General features: G+C 40.4%; 2 protein-coding genes across 12 annotated transcripts in view; one reads left to right on the top strand and one right to left on the bottom strand.

Annotated features, from left to right (window-relative positions):
- Nucleotides 1-9,245, top strand: part of elp4 (elongator acetyltransferase complex subunit 4) — a 58,331-nt gene extending 49,086 nt beyond the window's left edge. Inside the window, exon 10 of the mRNA XM_026320475.1 lies at nt 8,359-9,245. Coding sequence (XP_026176260.1) covers nt 8,359-8,487 — 129 coding nt within the window. The 3' untranslated portion in view covers nt 8,488-9,245. The remainder of the gene's footprint in view (nt 1-8,358) is intronic.
- Nucleotides 9,246-13,663: 4,418 nt separating this feature from the next.
- On the bottom strand, nt 13,664-23,968 carry pax6b (paired box 6b). Of its 11 annotated transcripts, none has more exons than XM_026320469.1 (12): nt 23,915-23,939; nt 23,085-23,108; nt 20,549-20,685; nt 20,205-20,240; nt 19,904-20,119; nt 19,396-19,561; nt 16,062-16,220; nt 15,658-15,740; nt 15,419-15,569; nt 14,846-14,958; nt 14,439-14,580; nt 13,664-13,749 (listed from the first exon to the last, which is right to left on the bottom strand). In XM_026320469.1, exons 1-12 carry the CDS (start codon nt 23,925-23,927, stop codon nt 13,664-13,666), a joined length of 1,326 nt encoding a protein of 441 aa, XP_026176254.1. In that variant the 5' UTR covers nt 23,928-23,939. The 11 variants fall into 11 exon arrangements, with proteins under 11 accessions (XP_026176254.1, XP_026176256.1, XP_026176253.1 ...); XM_026320471.1 differs by having other exon boundaries at nt 20,555-20,685; XM_026320468.1 differs by lacking the exon at nt 23,085-23,108 and having other exon boundaries at nt 20,555-20,685; nt 23,915-23,968.
- Between the last annotated feature and the right edge of the window lie 237 nt (nt 23,969-24,205).

The raw sequence follows: 24,205 nt of genomic DNA, 5'->3' as shown, positions 1-24,205 counted from the left end.
AAACACAGATATTAGTTGGCAGCAACGTTAATACAACCTAAGGATGACACCTGCCATTAAACACCATAGAAGAAGAGGGGACTATTTGTTACACAATATTTGTTACTCAAATAACACTGAGTGTATCAACACTGTGTTTTATCTTATAGTAACGTTAATAAATTATAATTCAAGCACACCTTTAGAAGAAAAACTGTTTGACTGATAAATAATTAACGTTCCATTAATATAGATAAATCACAGAGTGTATTAAACCTACACTTGTTCATCCTTGTCTGCTATCTTGGACTTCTAGAAAAGCTGTCAATCAATCATTAAATGTACAGTCAATCACAAAAGCAACCAACAGCATTTACTTACAGAAACAGCCATGAGTCCGCCCCCAAACTGTCAAAACCCCCTATTCTGTTCTAGATGTGTGTTCCAACTTCGCAACACTGACAGATAGCCAATCAGAAAAAGGGGCAGACGCAGTAGTAAAGTTGAACCTTTACTGTTAGATTCTTTCTTCTTCTGTTTCTATCTTTCTGTAAAACTGAAACATAAAGATTACAAATGTCTCGTTATAGAATTCACAAATAAATTTGAATGAATTTACATTGTTTACAATGTTATCTGAACACACATAACAAAGGCTACATTTGTGCTCTGCTTAATATTGTCACTGAAGAGAAACAGTTTCAAACTCTAACTTATGAATTTAATGTTTTTACATGCATATACATTCTTACAAACAATGAAGAAAAGTAACAGACTTACAGGCAAAGCCTTTCCAAGGTACAAAATGCAAAGGAAACAGAGTAAAGGACTTCGTGGACAACCGCATGGAGAGGATCTGGAACACTGTGATTAGATCATGGTTAACCTCACATGGTCCAAATAAACCACTAAGAAAATAGCTCACAATTATCAATGTTCTTTGTTGTTACACCAAACTGCCACAAGAATAACAAACAAATGCGTGACACGACACCCCTCTCATGTTTTGTTGCACACAAAAATGTCAATCGAGCAGTAGTTGAAAGAAATCCTCTTGGCGAGCGAGGAGAACTGTCAAACAGAGAGTGAAAAACACATTTGTGGAGGGAAAAAACACAGTTTGAGTGTGATATTATGATAAACATTCATGCAGCTCTTCTTTCTGTGCACACAAGCTTCACATTTACACTCGCAAGTGGGGTATTTGCACTCGCAAACTATTAAAATATGCAGGTTTATATTTTTCAACCTGTGTTTTTGCACCCCCTAGTTTTGATATTGATGTAACACCATATAGATGTTAGAGTATGTTATTGAGCTGCTGTCTATGGCATTAAGCAAGGACAAAACAAACTGCTTTGTGATATGGATCTATCGCTTACAGTGCAATAATAACAGTGCAGGACAAATACAAGCAAGCACGTAGTGGTAGATAAGGTTTACGTACTTGACAGGGGTGAGACCATGGCAGTGAAAGTCTTTTAAGTGGCAGATAATCTTTTGCCATTTTGCCTACTTCCTGTCATAGTCTTAAATATTCTCAAGTGCCTCATTCAGTCTTGGTCTGAAAGCACAACTATTGACTATTTCTCTGCAAGTGTGATTATCATCACCCAGAGGGTCAGCCACTTACCCAGGTTGACACAGTAATCTCTAGACGACCTTTCACTTTGCCCAGTGTTCGGCCTGTAAAATCTAAACTCTGAACGTGTTGTAAATACCTCTAGATGACACATGCAAAGGCAAGAGGCAGTGTGTGTTCTTCTGCTGAATATGTGCGTGCCTTTGTGGGTTGAGTGAATTGTGGAAAAAACATGAATAACACAAAATAAAATATCTTTGTTCATGCTCTGCCTTTTATTTTTAGGTGAGTGAGATAATTATAGTACCAGTTGGTACAGGGCTTCTAAAAGAATAGTTCAACATTTTGGCAAATATGCTTATTTACCCTCTGCCTTGTTGTTATCATGAGGTTGCCATTAGAGACAACAGCAAGTCTCTTCTGCCTGTGAGGAAATGGTAAATTCACAACTTTATGATTTTCCTTTGGTTTTTATACAGATTAAACAAATGCATTATATTTTTTTAATCAGATAGCTTTTGCTGCAGGCTGATCTGTTGTCATTAGGCAGAGCCAGTTTACTTGTTTCTACAGGACGAATATTATAGTGGTATCAGTGTTCTTATCTAACTTTTTGCAAGTAAACAAATATAAATGGAAAGCTTTTGCTTTAGATCGCTCCTGATTATTACTTATATATTATTATTACTGTACTTAATGTATTTTGATCACTAAATAAAAGCGTAGAAACTCCATTTATCCATCCATTATCTATACCCGCTTATTCCTAGTTAGGGTCACGGGGATCTGCTGGAGCCTATCCCAGCTCTCTTCAGATGAAAGGCAGGGATACACCCTGGACAGATCACAGTCCATCGCAGGGCCACATAGAGACGAACAACAACACACACTCACTCCTATTGACAATTCAGAATCACCAGTCAACCTGACATACATATTTTGGACTGTGGGAACAATCCAGATTACTCAGATAAAACCCATGCATATACGGAGAGAACATGTAAACTCCACATAGACAGGCCCCTGCTGGGTTTCAAAACCTACGGACTCAAGGTGGCTTAAAAACTTGATCATAAAAACAAATTGGTTACTTTGCCTGTAGTCAATTGCACAGTTAAACTGCCACTTACACGTCTAGCTGTTGTGTAGCTGTTTTTTTTTTTTTGTTAAGTTTAAAAATTAATCTTTAGATATTTTCTCAGTGGTTATTATAGCAGGGTGTCTGTAGCTCTAGAAAACCTGCTTTTACCAAAAGTGTTAGTGGTGTTTTAACCTGAGGGTGTTTATATCAAAGTCATGGTTTGAGGGGTAAAATGTGTGCTTTAGGGGTGGAGGGCAGAAGAGGTCCCCCAGATATGCTGTCATAAGCCATGCAGCTGCACAGTTTGCTATGGGCCTATCAGAAGTGAAGGCAGCACTTAGACATGTTTGTACTCTCCACCCTCTATCCCTCTCCCTTTCACCCCGGGCCACCATGTCACTCCAGGGGCAGACCAGCACTCACTAGCTGTGCCCAAGTCCATAACACCAACTAACCCCCCCTTACTACACACCACCACTAGGGTTAATGTGCCCTCGCCCCCTTACCCTACAGTGTCCACAGTCCATACAACACTGCCCTTCAAAAAGAAACAAAACCAAACTGAAAAGAGACAAAATGGCCCCATGCTGCTTCCCCTGTCAAAGCTCTTGACAGGCCCGAGCAGCGGCCCCCAAAGGAAGGTTCAGTTGAAGATGATGAACGACGCAAGATAACGAGTCAAGTTGTTGTGTTGCAGCACAGTTACACTTTGGCCCTTGTTTGTCCATTTGGTTATTCAGAAGCATTGCATAACTAACTGATACACATCATATTTAGTAACTGGACAGATATTATCAAATGCTGTTTTACATCAGTCTGTGGAATATGGAAGGTAAGTGAGGAGCTAGTTATTCATAAGAACAGGAATAAACATTCCATTAGGTATTAAAAAATCTTGAAATATTGTCAGCTAATCAATTTCCTGTTTGGACATGCTCACTTTTAATGAAATTCAGTCAGTTATTAGTCCCTTCCCGTTCTTCCAGTGTTTGGGAATATAATTACACTCAGACTGCTTACTCATCCTTCTGCCAGCCTGCTGCCTACTCTGTCAGATGCATTAGCTATGAAGCAGAAGAGATGAGGAGCCTGTGTCTGAATGTGCCTATCTGTCAGTCCGCCTGACTGTCTGTACATCTGCATCCCAGATTATCTTGGATCAGGCAGCAGGTGACATGGTGAGCAGGTGACCATCACCCAATTGCCAAAATGAAACAGAAGATGAGCACCAATATGGTTGACAATTGTTTCTTTCTTCTTTCTCTCTCTTGTATCCTTTTCATCCTACTCTTAAAAAAATGTTGGTTTATGCTATATTCAAACAACATGGATAGAAACAGGATAGTGTCAGTTTAGAAAATGAGCCAGTCCTTATATTTTATGTATAATTTTATACTTGATGAGTATACCTGATGCTGAACTTGTCGGCTAAGTTTAAATTCATAGTCATCCATATTATGAGATGCTAAGGACAAGGAGTTCTGAGATGACATATAAATGTATACATTTATTTGACAAAAAAACCACATAAGCAACTTAGAAAGAATAAATAAATATAGGACTTTTAAAAACTCTAAAAATGACAAACTGGGGGATGGAAACGTCCCGTGTCAGCAGGTTATTCTTAGGGCAAGGCCAGGGATTGTGTTGCACTCTTTGTTACCACAAAAGAAGAGGAAGGTAGAGCTTCTTCTCTCTTTTGTGTGGGGCAGGTGGGCTAGAATTACCAAAGTGATGCAATTTATGCTGGGTCATTTCTGCATTTATTTCTGGCAGGGTAGCAGAAGTATTCTCTGAAATTTCCAGCATAAATGTGATGATATTTTGCTTCTCTGATAGAAAGGCACATCACCTCATTATTTGGGTTTTCATGTGCTGAAGTTAATACTTCTTCGTATAGGTTCAGCAAATTATTTCCCACACAATGCAGTGTAACTTTAGAGGTGTGAGGGATTACAGCACTGGGAGGTGATTTAGCTTTGTTTAGTGATTGGATAGACCAGCAGGCCTGGGAAATTTCTACCAATTTTGTTGTGCTACCATTCTGACCCTTGGCTGATTGTAGAAATGGAACTGGAAGTGGAGGACATTGACCTGGTGTTATGGACAAACGTCCACATTAGTTTACAGTGACTGCACTGCAGCTGTGTTGCTCAGGGAAATGGAATTGGCAAAAGGTGTCACCTCTGATGTGACACTGTCTATGAATGCCGCACATGTGATAGATATATATATATATATATATATATATATATACATACAATATAGATATTGTTCATCATCAATAATTTTTTTTTGTATTCATGTGTGAGTGTCTAACCAGATTGCTTGGTCATCACTTCTGTTATTGTAAAGACCTCAGATGATCTAATAGAGCTTGTGATATGCTGACCAAGTTGCCTTCCAATGATTCTGTTAAGTAGATGTTTATGGTAAATATTGTGTCACTTCCATGAACATGTTCCAGCATTGGCTAATCTGATTGGAACAGCCAGACCAGTCATCATGTGTTCCAACAAGGTGTTGGGTTTCCCATAGTTCTAAGCTGTACAGAGGCACAGGCCATTCGAAAGTGTAGCTAAAACTCTATGGAGGAAATGACTTGCTAAATTAGCACATAATACTCCAGTCATTAGCAGGCAGTTACTATCACTGAAATTCCTTTGATGATGCTGCTTTGTGTGAGTGGCTCTCTTTTGTGCTATTGTTGGACAAATATGTCCTTTTGGATCCTGGAATATTAGAAATATACATAATATTGTAAAGCACATTTCTGAAAAGATAAAAAGTAAAAATTTTAAAAAGAAATTGATTGGCGCCTTTTGTGACCCTTGAAATAATGATGCGATATCTGCTATTATGTGTAGATTATAAACAACTAGTTACAAGCAGCATGAAAAGCCGTATTCCTTTAGGACCAGGTCTTTGGGGTGTTTAGTAAGCTGAAGGGAATTGTTCATTGTAGGGTGATATTAGTAACCCTCTTAGGCAAAGCTGGTCTGTGGGCTGGCCCTGAGGGCTCATTTCAAGTGCTTAGCACTCGTTTGGAGCTTTGTCACCCCTTACCCTGTTGCCAGCATGGCCCCAGCCCCTCTGGCTGTGGAGCTGAGCTGAACCACAGACCTTTACCCCTGCCTGCCAGTAGGGAGGAAACACTGACATCACAGTTCTAACACACACATATTTGCACACTCATACTCAAACTAACATTGTGGCACACATCAATCTTCATAGTCCCTCTCCATCACCAATGAACCACAGTCTGGTCTATTTTCCTGCTATCCACTCCTATCAACAAAACCTCCACCCTCATAAGGGTTGCCAGGCAGCAGAGAAAGACTTCACACACACATACAGCCCACTATGCCTCTGAGGGTTTTCCGGATGTCCTTGTTTACATCATTGAGTGTGCAGGTCATGGAGAAGCAGACTCAGAGCCTCTCTCATCATGCCTGTCAAGTTATGCATTGACCTATATGCATTTTTTATCATTGCAAATGTTAATCACTACTGTTGGGTCTAAATTTCTCGATCAGAATATAATTTCTGTCATTCATTGTCCTGATCCACTTAAGTTGCATTGATAGCCATATGAAGTTTTTTCAGAGTGGAATTTAATATAAAGTTTATTTTTATGCTCTTGATAACCAATAACTGTTAGCTGTAATATTAGCTTTCACTGGTGCATGGGATAGTTGCTGACTGTTACTGGACTGCCTTTTCCCTGTGTGTCATCCCAATCAATTGGTTTTGTCTGCTCCTCCCTCCAACTTTTATGTTAGCATTGATTGCTCTCATCTGCCCCTGAACTCAAAGGTTAGCAGAGCTGAGGTGCACTTCTGGATTGCTTTGACCTTCGCTCTGCACATGCTCAGTGGGTTCACAGAGCCCAGAGCCAAACCAACACGATGTAGCCAGGCCCATGGGTGTGTGTGACAGCCAGACAACGGTGTGATGTCTTTTTCTTTCTTTTTTTACTCACCCACTGAGGATGATGTATATGTGATTGATTTTCTCCTACTCCTCTCTGTACCATGTTTCTCCTGTAGTGCAATAAGCAAGACTGAGCCCAGGCTTGATCAATGCATTGTTTTTCTTTTTCAATCACACTTGAGTGAGCTGGAGACACGAAAGGTTAAACAGGTGAGGTTTGGCAGAGGTGGAAGCAGAGCACAGCTTCTGGATGCATCCTCAAGGACAGTATATGAGTTTGTATGGGTGTTGGTGATTTACAGATTTATTATGTATGTGTTTAAAAACTTGTGGTGTTACAATGGCTAATTTCTGCTCATTTGTCTTGCTTTTTCCTCAGGTGGGAATCTTGCCTCTGTAAGTCCTGTGTAACCTTACCTTTACCATCTTAGGTTAAATTATAGGTCCTTCACAGTGTCTCAGTGCTCACCTGCCCCAGATAATCTGCTGGGCTGCATGGAGGCTACTCCTCTTGTTTCCTCGACTTGCCTGACAAATGGTCTGCTGGAACACACAAACACAAAGGCGATGTATTCAACAGAATATAGGCCACTTGACCATGATGAATCTCTGACTTGGCAGGATCATAGGACTTCATCTCTGACATGAACATTATTGATGTAAAAACATTTAGCTCTTTCAAAAAAATATGAAGTAAAGAGAGGAGTAGGTAAAGGGGGTAAAGAGTGTTGCACACTACTGAATGATGTAATGATGTTGTTAAGCCCTGCACCCAAACACCTAGTCATTAAGAAAAAGATAAGTATCTGTGGGAGTGGAATAGTTCCTCTAAGGCTGAATGTCTGGAGGGGGTAAGGATGTAGCAGGCAAGGGAGGTTTAGTGGGCTGGGGTGGGGTGGAAGCACAGGTTTTGACCAGTGGGTTTCATATGTCATGGCAGATTCTTGTAGGGGCAAATTGCAGGGTTTAACTTCTCTTGTGTCTGGGATGCCTGTATTCTGATTTAACTTCCTTGATAGACACTCAAGCAACATGCTACTCAACACCATTGTCGGGTGCACACTTCACTCAGGAGCTACTTCACCTCCTCTCATGCTCTCAGCACCTCTTTAAGACTTTGTTCATGAAGTGCATTTGGCATCCTGTCTTGTGGATTCTAGAGAAAGCAGAACAGTGGAGCCCCTTCTGAGCTTTATATTAGTTAATGTGTTGGTGTTGGGGGCTTTACATGAGTGGCCCTCATTAACCTCTTAGTATCTTTGTGCTTTTTTGTTAGCACAGGGCTGCTCTATGGATAAGCTTTACTGTGAAACAATTGTAAGATTTCATTCTAATGACTCACGTATTAGGAAAACATAATCATCTATACAACAAACACAGTAAAGCAATGAACACACATGAAAACATGTCTATATTCTACCTGAAAATTTGTATTCAAGTACACATTTTATCTTACCTCATGTAGGCTGTTGTGTGCCAAGCACAACTTTTCAAAACAGCCCTACCCTGCACACAACTTACACATTTCCCAGTGAGCTGTATCAGACCTAAAGCTCTCTGAAGCATTTAGCAGGACACTAGCAGGTTTGCTCTATACTGATAGTTCTAGGGGGAGTGGTGAAGCATCTAATGCAATTTCAACCCAACCTGGCTCTCTGTGAATGAACATCACTGAAGTGTACCATGTAATGTATCTTGATTCTCAGTAATACTTTCTTTTTCCTCCATAAGTGCTGATCTAATACTCTGCTTCTCTCCCTCTCTCTTACTCTGATTTCCGTAGAGACTGCATTTGCCTCCAGACTTGTCTGAGACGGTGAGCCGTGTGAGCAGAGGGGAGCTGGCAGGAGCAGCCACAGTGGCTTCACCCTGTGGCTCGGGCACTTTCGGCAACAAACACCTGGACTTCTAGAGCTCCCACCCAGCTACCATGGGCAATCAACACCTGGAATGCTGCAGCGTTGTCCTCTTTACAATAGTGACCAGGATGTTCCCTCACCCACATAATGTCAACCACGATAACCCTGCCAGCCATTACCACCTGCCAACTGTCCCAGCCAGGGGTGAAGATCTAAACTTCTAAACAGTAGCTCTTCTTTTAAAGGACACATTTCATATTATATTTCAAGTTGATTTTTTTATGCAAACATGCAGTACACTGTAGATATTTTTGCCTGAATGACAGCTGTTATTTACACATTTCAAGATGACATGAGAACTTGCGGCTACACCCATAGCTGGCTGCTGTTTATTAATAATTAGCTGCTTGAAATGATGATGTTGGTATTTTTGCAATATTAAAAGAAGTGTAATATAAAATATTAAAAATGATATGTTTGGCAGAATGACCAGTAATTAACTCAATTAAAATCCCAGACGGAGGGATTATTTTTGTCTTTTGTTTCTCTCTGCCTCTGGTGCCTCTAGGAGATTTGATTACTTGCAAAGTGTAATCATGAAATATTTTTTAGTCTTTACAGACTCTCAGTTAGGCAAACATTAAATAATTTAAGTGCATTTTCTGAGGTTCAGGCTTACTTCACAAAACAAGTGACCATACCTGCCAAGCTTCACTGTGGATAATATGAATATACTATGTTTTTCAAGGATAATGCAATGAAATATGCCTAGGATTAGTCAAATAAAAGAAAATAAATACATTGTACCTGACATGCTCTTTTTTCACTTTCTACTCAACTGCATCTCAACACTAGCAATCAAAGTGAAAGTTGGCTACCTGTGAGACTGTGAAAGGATGGAAAGTTGCGTGTTTTGAATGATCTCTGGCCTGCCTCACTGGTTTCAAGTTCGAATAGGGATGCTTCCATCTGACCCTGACATTGTGCCGATGAGTGCTGTCTACCTCCAGTAAGCTGGAGAGCTGAGCAGGAGTGTGGGCAGAGGGTAGGAGAGCTGGCTTTGGGTGCAGGCTTCACACCTCATCAGGCATGTTTGCTGGATGAGCTGCTTTGCCATGACAAGCCCAAAAGAACAAATTAGGTCAAATGGTGACATGGAGAAACAGAAAAAAACAACATGAAAAATTAAATGTTTCATTTTTGCTGCTGATGCCAGTTTGAATATTTTTGCCTATAAAAACTGGCAGTATTGGTAACCATCTGTAACACGTGTTGGGAGAGCATAGTGTTACCTGACAGTTTCATGCATGAATAGAATGCTCTTATATCAGTTGAATGAGAGAAATGACATACACAGGTCACTTATGCAGGTGAACAAGCGCTTATGTTGTCAAGGTAAAACTTTTGTAAGTTACTGTTGCTGAACAACTGATATTTTATCAGTACACTTGTAAGGTAGATAAAAGTTCATAAATTAATGTAGTCATTTGTTTATTAGTTTCCATGTTTCATGTCACCATGGTGCTGCCTGACTTTTTGTTCAGATAGTAAATTATTTCTCCTGCATATTATAAAAAATTATGCTTGACACATGTTTATATCAGTTCTGAGTAGATTTAGTTCATTGATGCAATTCCAAACACTAACATTCGATCAAGTGAAATTTTTATGCACATTCAATTTATAAATATTTTACATGTATATGTGCAGATTTTCAAGATTAAACTGTGAGTTTGTCAGAGACCTGCCATAAGATAAATTTGGCTGTTAGTGGTTCGTAAATGAGGGGGCTTACATGCTTTTTCATGCTTTAGAATAACAGAAAATAGAGAAAACGGTGTTCTCTGTTATTTAGTCACATTTTTTTTTAACGGTTATAGGTTATTACATGTGGTTCTTCACATGCCCTTATCAACTTTGCCTCACACACAGTAAAAAATACCACACTCCACACGGGACAACCCAGTCATTTTTGGTCAGCTTCCTTATTCTTTCTTATAAAAAATTATAACATACTATTGCTTAAATCTAAAAAGTATTTAAAATATTAATATTATGTTCATGTGTTGTGAATTTTGCAACATCACATTTAAACCTGGAGCATAAACATATTACTATTACATAAAATAAGTATTATTTTTGTTAAATTAAATCCATGAAATAATAGCACATGAAACCCACACTCAAGGCACATTATAAAGGTCATTTCTTGAAAACCTCAAGTGGCCTTTAGCAAAATCGAAACCCAAATAAATAGGCTTTTATAATTTTGACTGCTGCAGCTTATATCCTATTGAAGCGTAGCTGTTTTTGTAGAGTAGCTTTAGCTGAGGCCTTATGGGTTCTATTAAATGGCTGTCACATCGCTATTAAAGGAATATGATGTATAACAGTATGTCTCTTAACTACATTAAACAAAACATACAAAGCTAAACTTTATTGAATCTCCATTATTAAAGTAAATGTTGCTTTGCAAGCACTAAACATATGAGTACCAGTTTCTCCTTACTTTGGTGGGAATTCAGATTTAGATTTCCAGGTCAGATTTAATTACTCATTAAGAGACACAGAGTACAAAGTTCAAAGGAACTTTCACAGAACTTATATTGCCTGACGTTCTTCAGATAGAATTACATTTAAACCTTTTTATCCCTTAGCTGTGAATTATTTAGACTTCCACTAATTGCAGTCTTTCTTGCATTTTAAATTTATCTTTCATTCTCTCTCTGTAATTATTAATGTTCCAAGTCCATCTCAGCGCAGACATCTAGACGGTTCTCTCTTCCCCACCCTGTTGTCTGAAAACACTTCCTCCATCTGTGTAATAACCTGGATTAAATGAATACAGAAATTGGGTTAGCTATAGAAACAAAATCCTTTTGAAAATCTAATTAACCTCAAATTCTCAAAGTTCTGATTGGACTATTAAATATTGAGTGAGACATGTAGGTTCAATTAATCAATTTAGCTTTATCTTTGGTGCTGTCACATGCTGTGTGAGTTACCTAACCCTTCTCTCTCCTGGTCACCCTTTTCTTTTGGATACTCTCACTCTCTCTAGTACACCTTCAAATACATACACACACGCACAGACACAACCCCCTGCTGAGGCAGCAAGTGAAGCAAAATAACTCACTCTGCCGCACAATCGCTCCTCTGCCTCGCTCTAGGCACTGACTGCTTTAGTCCATGTTTTTTTCCTCTTCTCTGCTCCCTCCTCCTCCTCACTGGGTCTGTTTTTTTTTCATACCATCGTAACTCTACTAAAACAAGAGCCAGTGATGGTAAATTGCTTGACCTTTCTCATTGTGCAGTGGTGCTGTGCTGTGTGGTCTGTGTTCACTTGGTTCAGCCCCATACATCAAGATTGGTTTGTTATTTTGGTCACCTTTGTTTGTTTGGTATTATGAGCCATTGTGGGATTTGTCAGCATTAGACTTACAAAATTAAATTTAAATTTGCAGTAAATTATAAGTGCAATAACTTGCGTAGTAAAGACTGACACTGTTACAAACAACATGGAACAGACAAAAAGGCTTTCTTTAAGACACAATTTTACTGTACAAAATGTTTTATAGTTTTCACAAAATACATTTAGAAAGCTCCATTTTTAAATAAAATTAAATTGAAATATTTAAGAGACAGTGTGTAGACGTTTTATCTCAGAAGCATTGCTCAGACATAAACCCAGTATGTGTCCATGTTCTACGTACACACTGAAATAAAAATGCAAAACTCAAAAGAGCATGACAGATGATGCTAGAAAAACCCTCCCATGGTCTTCAATTATAAATAAGGACTGCTGGGTTCGACTGCAGTCTTACAAACTCGAAGCCAATGTAATCGAACAGAACGTGTTTACAAAATTTTGCAACACAAGACTAATATCTTAAAAAAAACATTGTGTACTAGATGAAATACAAAGGCTTTGGTCTGTTTTACAATCAACAATGATTAAATCTGATATGTACTTGTAAACAACTGCCAAACACTTAAGTTTAAAACTCTGTCAAGCAATGTTTAATCATAATTGTAGGAATTAAATAATTCTAGTTGCACAAATTTTTTTTTGACCATAGGACACTATAATACAACTATACCTAAGAGACAAATTGTACCTGACCCTAAAGAAATGTATTTTATGATGCATGGAACATTTATATAATATTCTTGGGGATATAAATGAAATCAACTTTTATTGGAGAAATCTTTCTGGAAGATTTCTAGGGAAGACAAGTACTTTACATTTTAACATAAACAAACTGGATTATATCAAAGACGCAGTCTACCATTTACAGATTACAGGCTTTCTTGTACACCTGTTTTCCACATTTAATGTTCGTTAAAGTAATCTAGAATCAATCCAACCACAGAAGCAAGAGATCCATGTTGTGATGCATGTTCTACCATCTTTGCACATTTTGAGCTGTTAATAATGATCCTTGTCTGCTAAGCCAGCAAATGCAGGCCCATGGTAGATGAGTTAAGACCGCAGCCTTAGTGGGTGGATCAAGTTAAAGCGTTTCCTCCGCTAAATATCCATTTGTAAAAAATGAGACCAATAAATAGTTTTTTTTTTGTTTTTTTTGTTTTTTGTTTTGTTTTGTTTTGTTTTTTTTGACACAGTAAGAGTCTTCCCTCCAGCTTTTTGTCTTACATGATATGCAGCAGCATCCAGAGACCATGCACAGGCTGGTAGAAAGTCTCGATATAAGCAGATTGAAAGATAGTCATGGCAGAATCTCTCAGGTTCTCCTCTCTCAAACAAACGACCAGCATGGTTTTCTAGCAGTCCATCTATCAGTACTTGATCTTGGGTTTTCATATTAACATACAAATGGCCATTTACTAACACACCAGAGAAAAAAGGAAACAATGACTGAAGTTGGAAATAGAAAAAAACAGATACATTTTTGTTCCATAAAAATTTAACACTGGGCACTTTACAGAGATCCATTTTTGTCTGTCTTCCTATTGTTGTTCTCGATTCCAAGTCCTCATTTTGAATGTGCCTAGAGCTATGGAACAGTCCCACTGGAAAAACAAAAGCCCAGAAGTCCCAAGACTCTTCCAGAGTCTCTCTCTCTTCCTTTTCTCCTTATCTCCTGTCCTTAGCCTTTTGTCAACCCTCTCTCGCCTTCTCTACTCCCGTGTGCCATGTATGTGTTAGGAGCACTGCCGGAGGGTGATGGTGGAGTGGGTGGTTACAGGGTGAAGTAGCTCTTCTCTCTACTGTAGTCTTGACCAGTACTGGGACATGTCAGGCTCGCTCCCTGGAACTTGGACAGGGACAGACACTCCAGGAGAGATGAGTCCTGTGGAGACAAAAAAGAGAGACACGCCAGTTAAGAAAAAAAGCTCTAGAAGTCAACAAGCTAAATTAGATGAGTGGATGCACCATGCACAGCTAGTGTTGACAGGTAGTTAGCCTTATAACACAGTGCTGTGCTTTAAAAGCTTGCAAAGAGGTAGATGAGCAGTGGAGCTGCAATGAGTCACAAAGCTCTGCACATGGTTGCTCAGTAAAATGCTTGCAAGCTCAATAAATTGAAGCTTTGGCACTGGCATTTAAACAGAGTACAACAGCAAATGAATCAAATTAATTAGCAATTTAGCACAGAGGAAATGTGGTTATGCATGATTAACTCTTCATGACTATAACCAGTATATATGGCTGTCACTAACAGCGTCCTAATGGGGTGGAACTAAACTATGGGCTGGAATAGTGGGATTGACATGATGGCATAGAGTGGCAATGAAATGAGCTTAGTTCATGCAGCTGCAGAAGGAAAGTGATATGAAATGTAGATGCCACAGATGTTTAAACCATGAAGTTTCTCAAATGAACATAAAGGAAAATGAAAGCCACTGCAACAGACCATAAACCACAAATGGTTATATAGTACCCCCTAATTACAGGAAAGGTGGCAGATATTCCAGAGAGTGCACTGTTTGCTTGTATTAATTCCCAGGCATGCTGGTAAACAATGAACTTTCTGCCTACCTGTTGAGGTGGTACCAGAAGTGGTCATTGATTGGCTGTTCATATGTGCCTGCATATGAGGGGGCGTGTATGTTTCGTAGCTCCGCCCATTCACAGGCGGACTGGTAGGCAGCATGCAGGAATAAGAGGAGGTCTGGCTGGGCTATAGATAGGGAGAGAATGTTATATTAGCTTTGCCAACCACAGTTTTCAGCTCAGTACTCTCTAATTTCATACCCAGATGTGTCTATACTTTTAGTTTTATTCATCAGTAGTTCTGTTTTGTCCTGAAAGCGTTTGTTTGGCCAAGAAACAATTTAAATCACTCATTGTGTGTTTAATCCCATTAGCCATCATAGAATGTAACATAAAGCACATAGCCGAACTGTTAACATTATTTTCCATGTAGAATATTTTCTTTGACTTACTTGCATAGGTAGATTGTTTGCCATGGTGAAGCTGGGCATGGGGGGCAGCGCACTGTAGGTGTTTGTGAGAGCAGAGTCTGGTCTACCCAGCATTGACCCCGAGGTGAAAGACACTGTGAATGAAAATGAAATCGTGGCGAAAACCACGCAGGCCATTAGCATTAAGCAGTGCGCGCGTACATCAGGTGACGCCTTTACACGACAAACTGATAGGCCCGGACAGGTAGGCTACTGTACACCGTGGGTGTTTCAGGTGATTGGCTGACTCGGTAATTACACATATAGTCAACTGAGAAGTTCTGCTCCATCAAAAGGAAACCACCGCTGCATCTTCATCATGTCAACGTGAGCCCACAGCCTGTAGCTTATTTCCATCTTTTATATTAGCCTGCAGACTGTGACCTTCGCATTTTTAGTAATATGTTACTCGGACCTGTCTGACTCGAAGGCACCAGCAGCCTTGTTATTTCTGCTGTTACAGCAGTAACGCAATGTGTGTAACAAAGTGAGGTATATTTATGACAAATGAGTTTAAATATTGGTTTGAACGCCGTTTAACTGTGGCAGGCCTACCCGGTGTAGTGGGCTGTGGGATGGCCTGGTAGACGCTGGTGCTGAAGCTGCTGCTGATCGGGATGTGACTGGAGGAGTTGTTGGCCTGCCGCCGCTGGTTCCGCAGCTTCTCCTCTCGCCTCCACTTTGCTCTTCTATTTGAAAACCATACCTGCGATGAGAACAACCTCGGTTAGCTTTTATACACGCTGTAATGTTTGCTCGTCTTTGAAAACAAATCTGGTGGAAGACGTCCTCACTTGTATTCTCGCTTCGGGCAGGTCGATTTTCGCTGCTAGCCTCTCGCGCGCGAAAACATCTGGATAATGAGTTCTTTCAAACTCTGTAATGCCAAAAACGCATAACAGAGATGTTAGTAAATAAGCCATGAATAAGGTTGAAGGTAAATAGGTGTTTGCAGGTTATTTGTTAAATAAATCTCTCGTCAAGTCCAAGAATCAAAATCTCTACCTATTATTTGTTCAGTCTAATAAAGCCTCTAATAAAGCAATGCAGGAATAGGCTCACACATTATGAATTTCATCTACAGTTATGAGGAACGTTTTATTCTTATTCATACAAAGAGAAAAAAACTATTTGAAACAGCCATTTTGACACTGAAATGGCAGATGTAAATGTAGAATGTATTCACTGAATTCTGGACCTTTCTCCAGGGCTTCGATCTGCTCCTGTGTGAAAGATGTACGGTTTCTTTGTAGTTTTCTCTTGAGCTGCAGTCGCATCTGTGTCTCCTCCGAATCCTCGCCGTTTGAGCTGATAGAGTTCGTGTTTTCTCCTGCGCCGTCCTGTTGTTGGCAGCCATCTGGGAGGAGACATATAATGGAAATATACATTCAATTACACTAATTGAATAATTAATTCTACGGGCCTTGTGTTGTATCAGCCTAAAGCTAATTGTACAGACTGTGGTGCAACATCATTAATTTAAAGCCACTATCATGGTTAATTTCATTCAAAATCAGAGGAATTTTTGCAATTTCTTCTTACTGTTGGCAGATGACAGCTGACTGCCTACGTGAAAAGGAACCAAGTCAAAAAGGCCCCGCAGTTAAAGTGTTTATAAAATATTGTGGGAAAAACGGGGTGGCGAAGGAATGGCTCCGCGAACTTATCGCGTCTCAACAAAGGCGTGTGTTCTCAAAAGGTTAAGAGAAATGTGACAAGATGTGGCGAGCCTCTTTTCACAGCCTATGAAATGTATTAAAATCCCAAACTCTCTAGCCCCCTTTTTAGGGCACAGCAATGGCTCAATGGTCGTTCCCATATGGGCGTTGGTATAGCCATTGAGGTGACCACCAACTTTTGAATAGGAAAAGACGCTTTTCAGAATGATACAATGCCTTCAGGAGTAAAGGAAACCATTAAACTATGGACACAGCCAGGGACGAACAGTGAACCCTCGGTGGGTGTAATATATGGGAGGGGGGCTATTGGAGGAGATGACAAAAGGATCCTCTCTCTCTGGAGGCGCACAGGCTATAGTACTTTGGCATTGTGCGCACGAGGATCCCAGTCAACAGAGCTTTGAGTCCAGTGTGTTAACCCTTATCCACTACCATCATTAATCACGTCCCCCGGCCAGCTCTACGCCAGTCAGGATTTCTGTCTTCAATTGGAAACAAATGAGTGAGGAGAGAGCATGCAACCCCCTGAACAACCTAAATAAGGCCCATCTATTCACTGCTCCTGCTTGTCCGCGGTGGCCCAAAGGCCCCTTCAGTTGCAGGGCGAGGCTTATCGACTAATGTCTGTCTTGTTGTTGGACATCATTATCACACCGAGAAGTTAATGTGAAATTAAGCAGGGGCTGCGTTGATAAAGGGTGGTTTCTGTAATATCGCAGTGATGTATGGCTGGCGCCATGGGTTAAACTGACGAAAGAGCATTTCAGCTTTTTATGCAGATTTTGTTTATGTTGTTAACAGCTGTGAATGACTGGAGCGTAGTCATGCACCAGCTTCCGTGCCCCCCTAGAAAGCAAACATATTTCCAAAATGCACACCCAGAAACTGAATATTGTGTGTGCAGACTTCATATTGCCAGAGTGAAGTTATCTTGTGTAAAATAACAGGCAGTTCATGCAACTTTCACGTTTTTCTCGGGGTTCTGCTCAAGGGAGTTTGACAGGCTTGCCACAGGCCTAAAAACATATTTAGTGCGTCTATACGCGAGAGTTTTGGTTCACTGGAGGAAAACTGATGCGACATGTTTCTCGACAATTTCCCTTGCAGCAGAATAGACAAAAGTATTCTTCTATAGGCCAATAGTTTGTATCCACGCTATTTGTTTCTTCTCTCCGGATAATCCATAAAAAGGAGTGAATGTGCAGCTATTATCCGTCTGCCAGACCCACTGACGCTGGGATGGGATTTGTTTTCTTTATAAAGGCGCTGGGAAATAAACTCATTCTTTAGTATCACGATGTCTCAGCCAGTGAGGCGGAAAAGCAGCAAAAAGAGATACCGAACCAATTGCGGCACCTTTCAGCTGCTGAGACCGGATCAAAACACTCTTGAGAAACCGCTTAGAACAGAAAGAGAAAGTGAGAGACTAAATCCTATAGACGGCATTTGAAGCTATATAGCCCGCGAATGAGAATAAGAATGAGATAAAAGACAAAATCGGTAAGGACTTTTATTCGTTTCTTTTTGGACAGAGTTGTCTTCTTTTGGGCCCCTGTCACTCTCCATGTAATCATTGTATCAGTGTTCTGGGCTGTCGGATGGAGAACATATTTTCGTTCCCCTCAGGGAACTGCTTTACCACTTACTAAATACACAATCACCAAACCACAGTCCTATCATTATGATTATTACTAATATTTAGGCAGAGTGGAAATTACGTAATCACACACACACACATATATATGTTTATATATATGTGTGTGTGTGTGTGTGTGTGTGTGTGTGTGTGTATGTATGTATGTATATATATATATATATATATATATATATATATATATATAATCAGATAAAATATAAAATTACATTTAAAAAATCATAGAAATATAAAATATTTCTATGAGGAATCAATATAACAATAACAACAATAATAATAATAATACTGATTTGGCAACTCTTTAAATAATACTAATTACTACTTCAAAATAAAGTTAATTACTTTAGCAGTTGATTCTTTCCGCTTTACTGCTTGTTGATAGCAGCCTCGCGTGTCCAACTGGTCATCAAACAAATGCAAATTATTATTTGCTACGACTGAATTCCACCACTTCTATTTCTCTTCTCATCTGACAAAATGCTTAGTACCTGTTTAATGAATGAATGTTTAAGGCGGCGTGTGTAAGAAAATGTCAGTGTCTGGCCTGAGCAGATGACAGGAGATCCTTTGGCGTGGAACATTTCCATAGCGGTCTAACCATCTCCACACTCCTGCGTGTTGCCATAATGAGAAGCAGAGCTCTAATGAGCAATTACATGTAGTGCGGACCGTTCCCATAACCAGTCATTGCGTGTGAAGAAAAACATTCCTTTGAACTAAACATCCCCACGCACAGCTCTGCGGCTCTGCCTCCACATCAGCAGGGGAGGAAAGTGTAGGCTGTTGGATGGACACCTCTGCTGAAAGGACGAGCCGCTGTCACGCACGTCCATGTCTGGGACACTGGAGGCTTTCAAACTTCATGCACGACCTGTGACTTCCTCTAATCGCGTTCTCTTTTTCAGGGTATCAGTGCATGAAAATGCAATACCTTCTGCAAACAAAGCCGTGGATCGGAAGCACTGGAATAAAAGCTAAGATGTAAAACGGTCCATATTCATACATGACAATTGCTGGTAATGTGTCTACCTCTAAACAGACTCTGCAAGTCAAAGACCTTTTGGTGACTGACCACATATGTTTCTAAGTCTAGGAACCAGAAGCAGACTTGGACTGAGCAACTATATCCAAATTTGATATTTTACAACTGTGCATGCGTCAAGGTGTCTTTATTGCCACGGTGTGATAATGAGGCTCACCTTGGTTGGGCTGCCCTGGCACTGATGTTCCGGGGTACCAGCCGGGCCGGGTCCCCCAAGTTCCTGTCTGACCGTTGAGCATTCTCAGCTTGTCATACATGCCATCTGCGCCCATCTGTTGCTTTTCACTAGCCAGGTTGCGGAGCACTCTGTTTATCGATGACACCTGAATGACAAATTACATATGATAAAAATAAGGATCTAGTACTCTGCATTTGTTTGTAGAGGGTTCACAGCAACGCACATGCATACACGCCACATTACAATCAAATCAACCTGCACAGGAATATGCTCCTGCAAAGTGCACTCACGGACAAGCAGCTCATTAAGTGGCTGGATGTTTGGGTGATCACATCTGCAGCAATGCGTGCCCTACACTTTGAAACGCAGTGTGTTTAATAAGACTGAATGGTTGGATGCCCATCTCCTTTTCCTTCACTGCATGAGAGAAAAGGCATTTCACGTGGCAAATTAAATCATGCACATAAGTTACAGTCAATACACTTACACTGGGTATATTGTCGTTGGTGCAGATCCCCTCCGACAGAAGTCTGTCACGGATCTCCCAAGCGAAGATAGACGGACACTCCCGCTTGTACTGCGCGATTTTCGCTACCACCTCAGGAGTGGCGACCCTGGGTTTGCTGCCGCCTATTGCTCTCGGTCTTATGGAGCCAGTTTCATAATATCTGCCCAGGATTTTGCTCACACAGCCGTTGGATACCTGGATGGAAAATAAAAGACACAATTCACATACATTATTTACAACTATTAACGGAATGTCTAAGATGGCGTCAAATTATTATCACCTTTTCACTGTCCAGCACTTGGACTTCATCATGGGTCTATAAACACAAAAAATATGCCTTGAATGGTATATTAGGCCTTTCTTACAATAGATGCATTCTTTATAATAGCAGGCATATAACGTTCCTTTTTGTCGGCCGTGCTACATTTTCAGTGGACGAACTAACAACTAATAATTTTTCTGACTTATAAAGTCGTATAATGTCGCATTCATGCTACATGAAAGGGGATGTAATATGAATATTCTGCCGTCGTGTCTTCCACAAATTGGTCAGTGACTTATTTTTAAAAGTACTTTGTATCCGTTGAGGACCAAGTGTGTTTTCTGCACAAACAGGAGTGTGACTGTCACCTGCAGTATCCTGGAGATGTCGCAGGGTCGAGCGCCGCTGTGAGCAAGTTCAACTATTTTCTGCCTGGTGGAATCTGGCAGCGGTCTACCATTTACAAAGACACCACCAAGCTGGTTTACGCCACTGTGACCTGTAATGAGACAAAAGCATCACAGTCAACACATCATATAACATGACCAATTCAAACATAGGTGATAAAGCAAATTATCTGCATTTAGTGATGAGGAAAATGGTTTAGGCGTTCAGGATAATCGAGTCAACGATGAAACATGAGACAGCATACAGAGGCACAGGAGCTTGGTTGCAATCGACTTAAAAATTACGAGTCACATGGTTGTAAAAAAGTGTCGTAAATTGCAGATATATTTTCAACAAACTGTTAAAACGCTCGATGCAGTCCCCTTGAAGATGCAAGACATTCAGAACAGGCATTTGACAGCAACGGCGTTACATATCCTGAACCAGAAGCACCGCTCTGTTTTTTAAAGGTAATAAATGAACAACTCAGTCGCTCCCGAAGAAACGCCACCAACCTTTTATCAAACCAGAAAACTTGGATATTAAATCATTCGCATCGTTATCCATCCCCTCATGTGCAGCTGCACACTACCGAGACCAGCACCACTCACAAAGTATTCCCAAAATAATAACCAGCAGCACCGAGAGCCACATTAAACACTAGACCTGTAATTATATGTACAATTAACTTTTATTCAAAAGCATCACTTTCCGAAAACTGACCTTAAATCCTTTCTGTGATAGTTCTTCAAAACACACAATAATTACGCGAGAATAAGACATACACCACACAGGACACTAGCTCTAGAATAGACTTTTAATCACTGGTAATTGTCTAAAAAGGACTACTTTTTGAAAATATATCTAAATTATTCTATAGCATCTCTGCAAAACTCAAAATAAGCCCGCAAACCTGAAGCCAAATGGGAGCGCTGACTCCCCGGAGTGCCTGAGCTGCTCTCTGTTTCTCCGCTCCCTTCCCCTGTGCTGCCGCCCGGTACATTGACTCCGGGAGCAGAGGCTCCTTACCAATAAATAAGCTCCAAATATAGAAGAGGGGGAAAATATGATGAGCCTGCCTGACATTTGTCTTTAAAATAAAGCTAGCTGCACGTCAAGTTTGAGCTTAATTTCTGGAAATAGGCGGAAGTCGACTCGGATCATGCATGGGAGGCTAATTGAAAAGATCAGTTGGAGCACTTGTGGCAGGCATGTCACTTTATGACACCGCTCTGCTTTTGAAAATCGCATCGTCACGACAAATAGTAGCATGATAAAACGACCCTTTCTGTCTGCATTTGGATATCACTCAGATAAAATTGGACGCTACTCGTTTACCCTCGGAGGGAGATTTCGTTTTAAAGGTGGCCAGGGGCTACGCGCGGTCACAGAAACGAGGGCGCGCCTGGATTCTTAACATATTAAAAGTGACATGCAGCAACCCCCCCCCCCCCTTGTTTGTATTTGACAACAAATGCTCACAGCCACTGCAGTCCTGTTGTGTGCAATCGGTAGGCATCTTTACTCTGAAATATGTCACAGGACTTTGCTTTAAACTGCATACTTTATTTTATGTAAATGATGAAAACGGCGTGTTTATCCCCGAGTGAAAATAAACCTGCAAATTGCGTAACATATCGCTTTTGGCCGCAATGTGTAATAAATTTCCAACGTGGATCTGGTGGATAGTAAATCCATTATCATCTGTCCTACTCTTTGCTAATTCCAGGATTAAGTGGAATTAATAGACTTCTTACGCTGAAATTGGCCTACAAGTATTAAGCAGTCCTGCTCTGTGGGATCTCCAGGGCTGTTCCATGACCTCTGATTTACAAGCTATCATATAAATCCTCCGGATCGATAAAACCGTCAGATAAGGACATCACATAAAAATCTAACTCCTCTAAGGTTAGATCTTAATCATGGCACAATTCCCTCAAGTGCCCAGAGTCGATCTCGCCCGCTGGCGCTGATTATGCGCCTTGTATTCTATTGCAAGTCCACTAATAGGAAAACATATGGTGTCAATTTGGACGCTCCCCACCCTATACACCCAGGAGTTATTAGCACAAAAGCCACCGAGGCCGTCGCGACCTTTAGACAACCCAAAGGGCCGGGCCCAATGATATCTCCTCGGCAATTCGCACCAGCCATCACACGCCAAGCCAGGGGAGCATCCCATTAACATCAATCGGCAGCAAAGCAGGAGCACTGGGTGTTGTACACAGCTTTGATAAAGAGCAATCATTCTCTATAATGGACAACTGGCAGGCAGGAAAATAACAAAACAAAACAAACTAGGGCGCGGTGTGCTTAGAAAATAAGAGTGCGCTGCTACCAGTTTGTAATTTTTGGTTTTCAGTACAGTGTTTCATATGAAGCCCGCCTCAAAACATCAAACAATCCAGCTGTCATGTGAATTCAAAAATTTGAATTAATACGCACAGATTAACAGCACAAACACGTCATCAAGGTATATGGAGAATAATGTAATAAAATTATTCCACACACCTTCATCACAGATGTCATACACCTCTTGTCCAGCAGCAAGAGAGAAAATGTGTCATGTTTATCCTTTTTGTTTCAGCACACACCAGGAAAGAGACAAATATTCAGCTCATGGGCCACTTTAAAAACAGAGGCAACTTCATCTACCATGTTTTTTTTTGACTGGCACCCACGACAATATGCTTGTTAATGTTGTCTTCCGCTGCGAGTACAGCTCGCACCTAACAGTGAGGCGTGCGGTTACATTATGAGCTTTTCCTTTCTAGTCAATGCTGTCTGTCCGTGAAGAATATGGACTAATCTACATATGGCATTATTTCTATTCCTCATGTTTCATGTAGGGCTCTTCTCTACGCAGCTAATCTTGTATGCAGCCTGGCAGCCAGCTCTAACGCTAATGCACAGGGCTGTGCAATTATTTAATACCAACTCAAGCAGAAACAAAAATCTTCTCTCTCAACCCAACCCCCTCTACTCTCCCCCTCTGTCTTCTCCCCTCTTCTCTCTGGAGCAGGACGACGTGTGATTAACTTGTTCAATAATAACTTGCCTACCTATCATTGCAAATAGAAAGAAAGAAATCAAATAAATTAACAAGAATGAAACGACCATCAAATAAGTGAGAATATTTCGTCCCTCCACCACAAAGTCATGCAAATTTATGCCTGAGCATACATTTTTCCCCTCAAGTGTTCTTAAAGTTACTGCGCTTTAACAGCCAGTGCATAGTGTCAGTGGGTGTTGCTTCCATGCAACCACATTAGAACTTGCGGTTGTAATCAAAAAGCTTTCAAATAAAATGCATATACATGTATATATTTAAAATAACTTACTGTTCTGCATCATTGACGCTACGCCAGACTCCCACGTGGCTTGGTTGTGGTATTCTAAGCGTCACAAAGAAATAACAAAGCTGGTTAGCATCAAATCAGAAACCTGGTGTACATAGCTTATTTATTTTAACTGCCAGAATTATTTTGCAACATCTCTTTAAAAATAACGTTTCTCATCTCGTTCGATTTGTATTTCAGGATTTTTTGCGGATCTGGTGATTAAACATTATGATGAATCATGAATTCAACATCCTCAGTATATGTTTGTATTTTAATTAATTAAACTTGCCT

This window comes from Mastacembelus armatus, chromosome 3 (assembly GCF_900324485.2).
Source record: "Mastacembelus armatus chromosome 3, fMasArm1.2, whole genome shotgun sequence".
Taxonomy (NCBI): Eukaryota; Metazoa; Chordata; class Actinopteri; order Synbranchiformes; family Mastacembelidae; genus Mastacembelus; species Mastacembelus armatus.
This window is presented reverse-complemented; position numbering and strand designations above follow the sequence as displayed.

Excerpts from the sequence above, each read along its gene's own strand:
- pax6b (XM_026320469.1), bottom strand. Across the intron at positions 16,221-19,395 it reads GCCAGGGCAGCCCAACCAAG|ATGGCTGCCAACAACAGGAC; the intron begins GTGAGCCTCATT and ends GTCTCCTCCCAG. Across the intron at positions 15,741-16,061 it reads GATCGAAGCCCTGGAGAAAG|AGTTTGAAAGAACTCATTAT; the intron begins GTCCAGAATTCA and ends TTGGCATTACAG.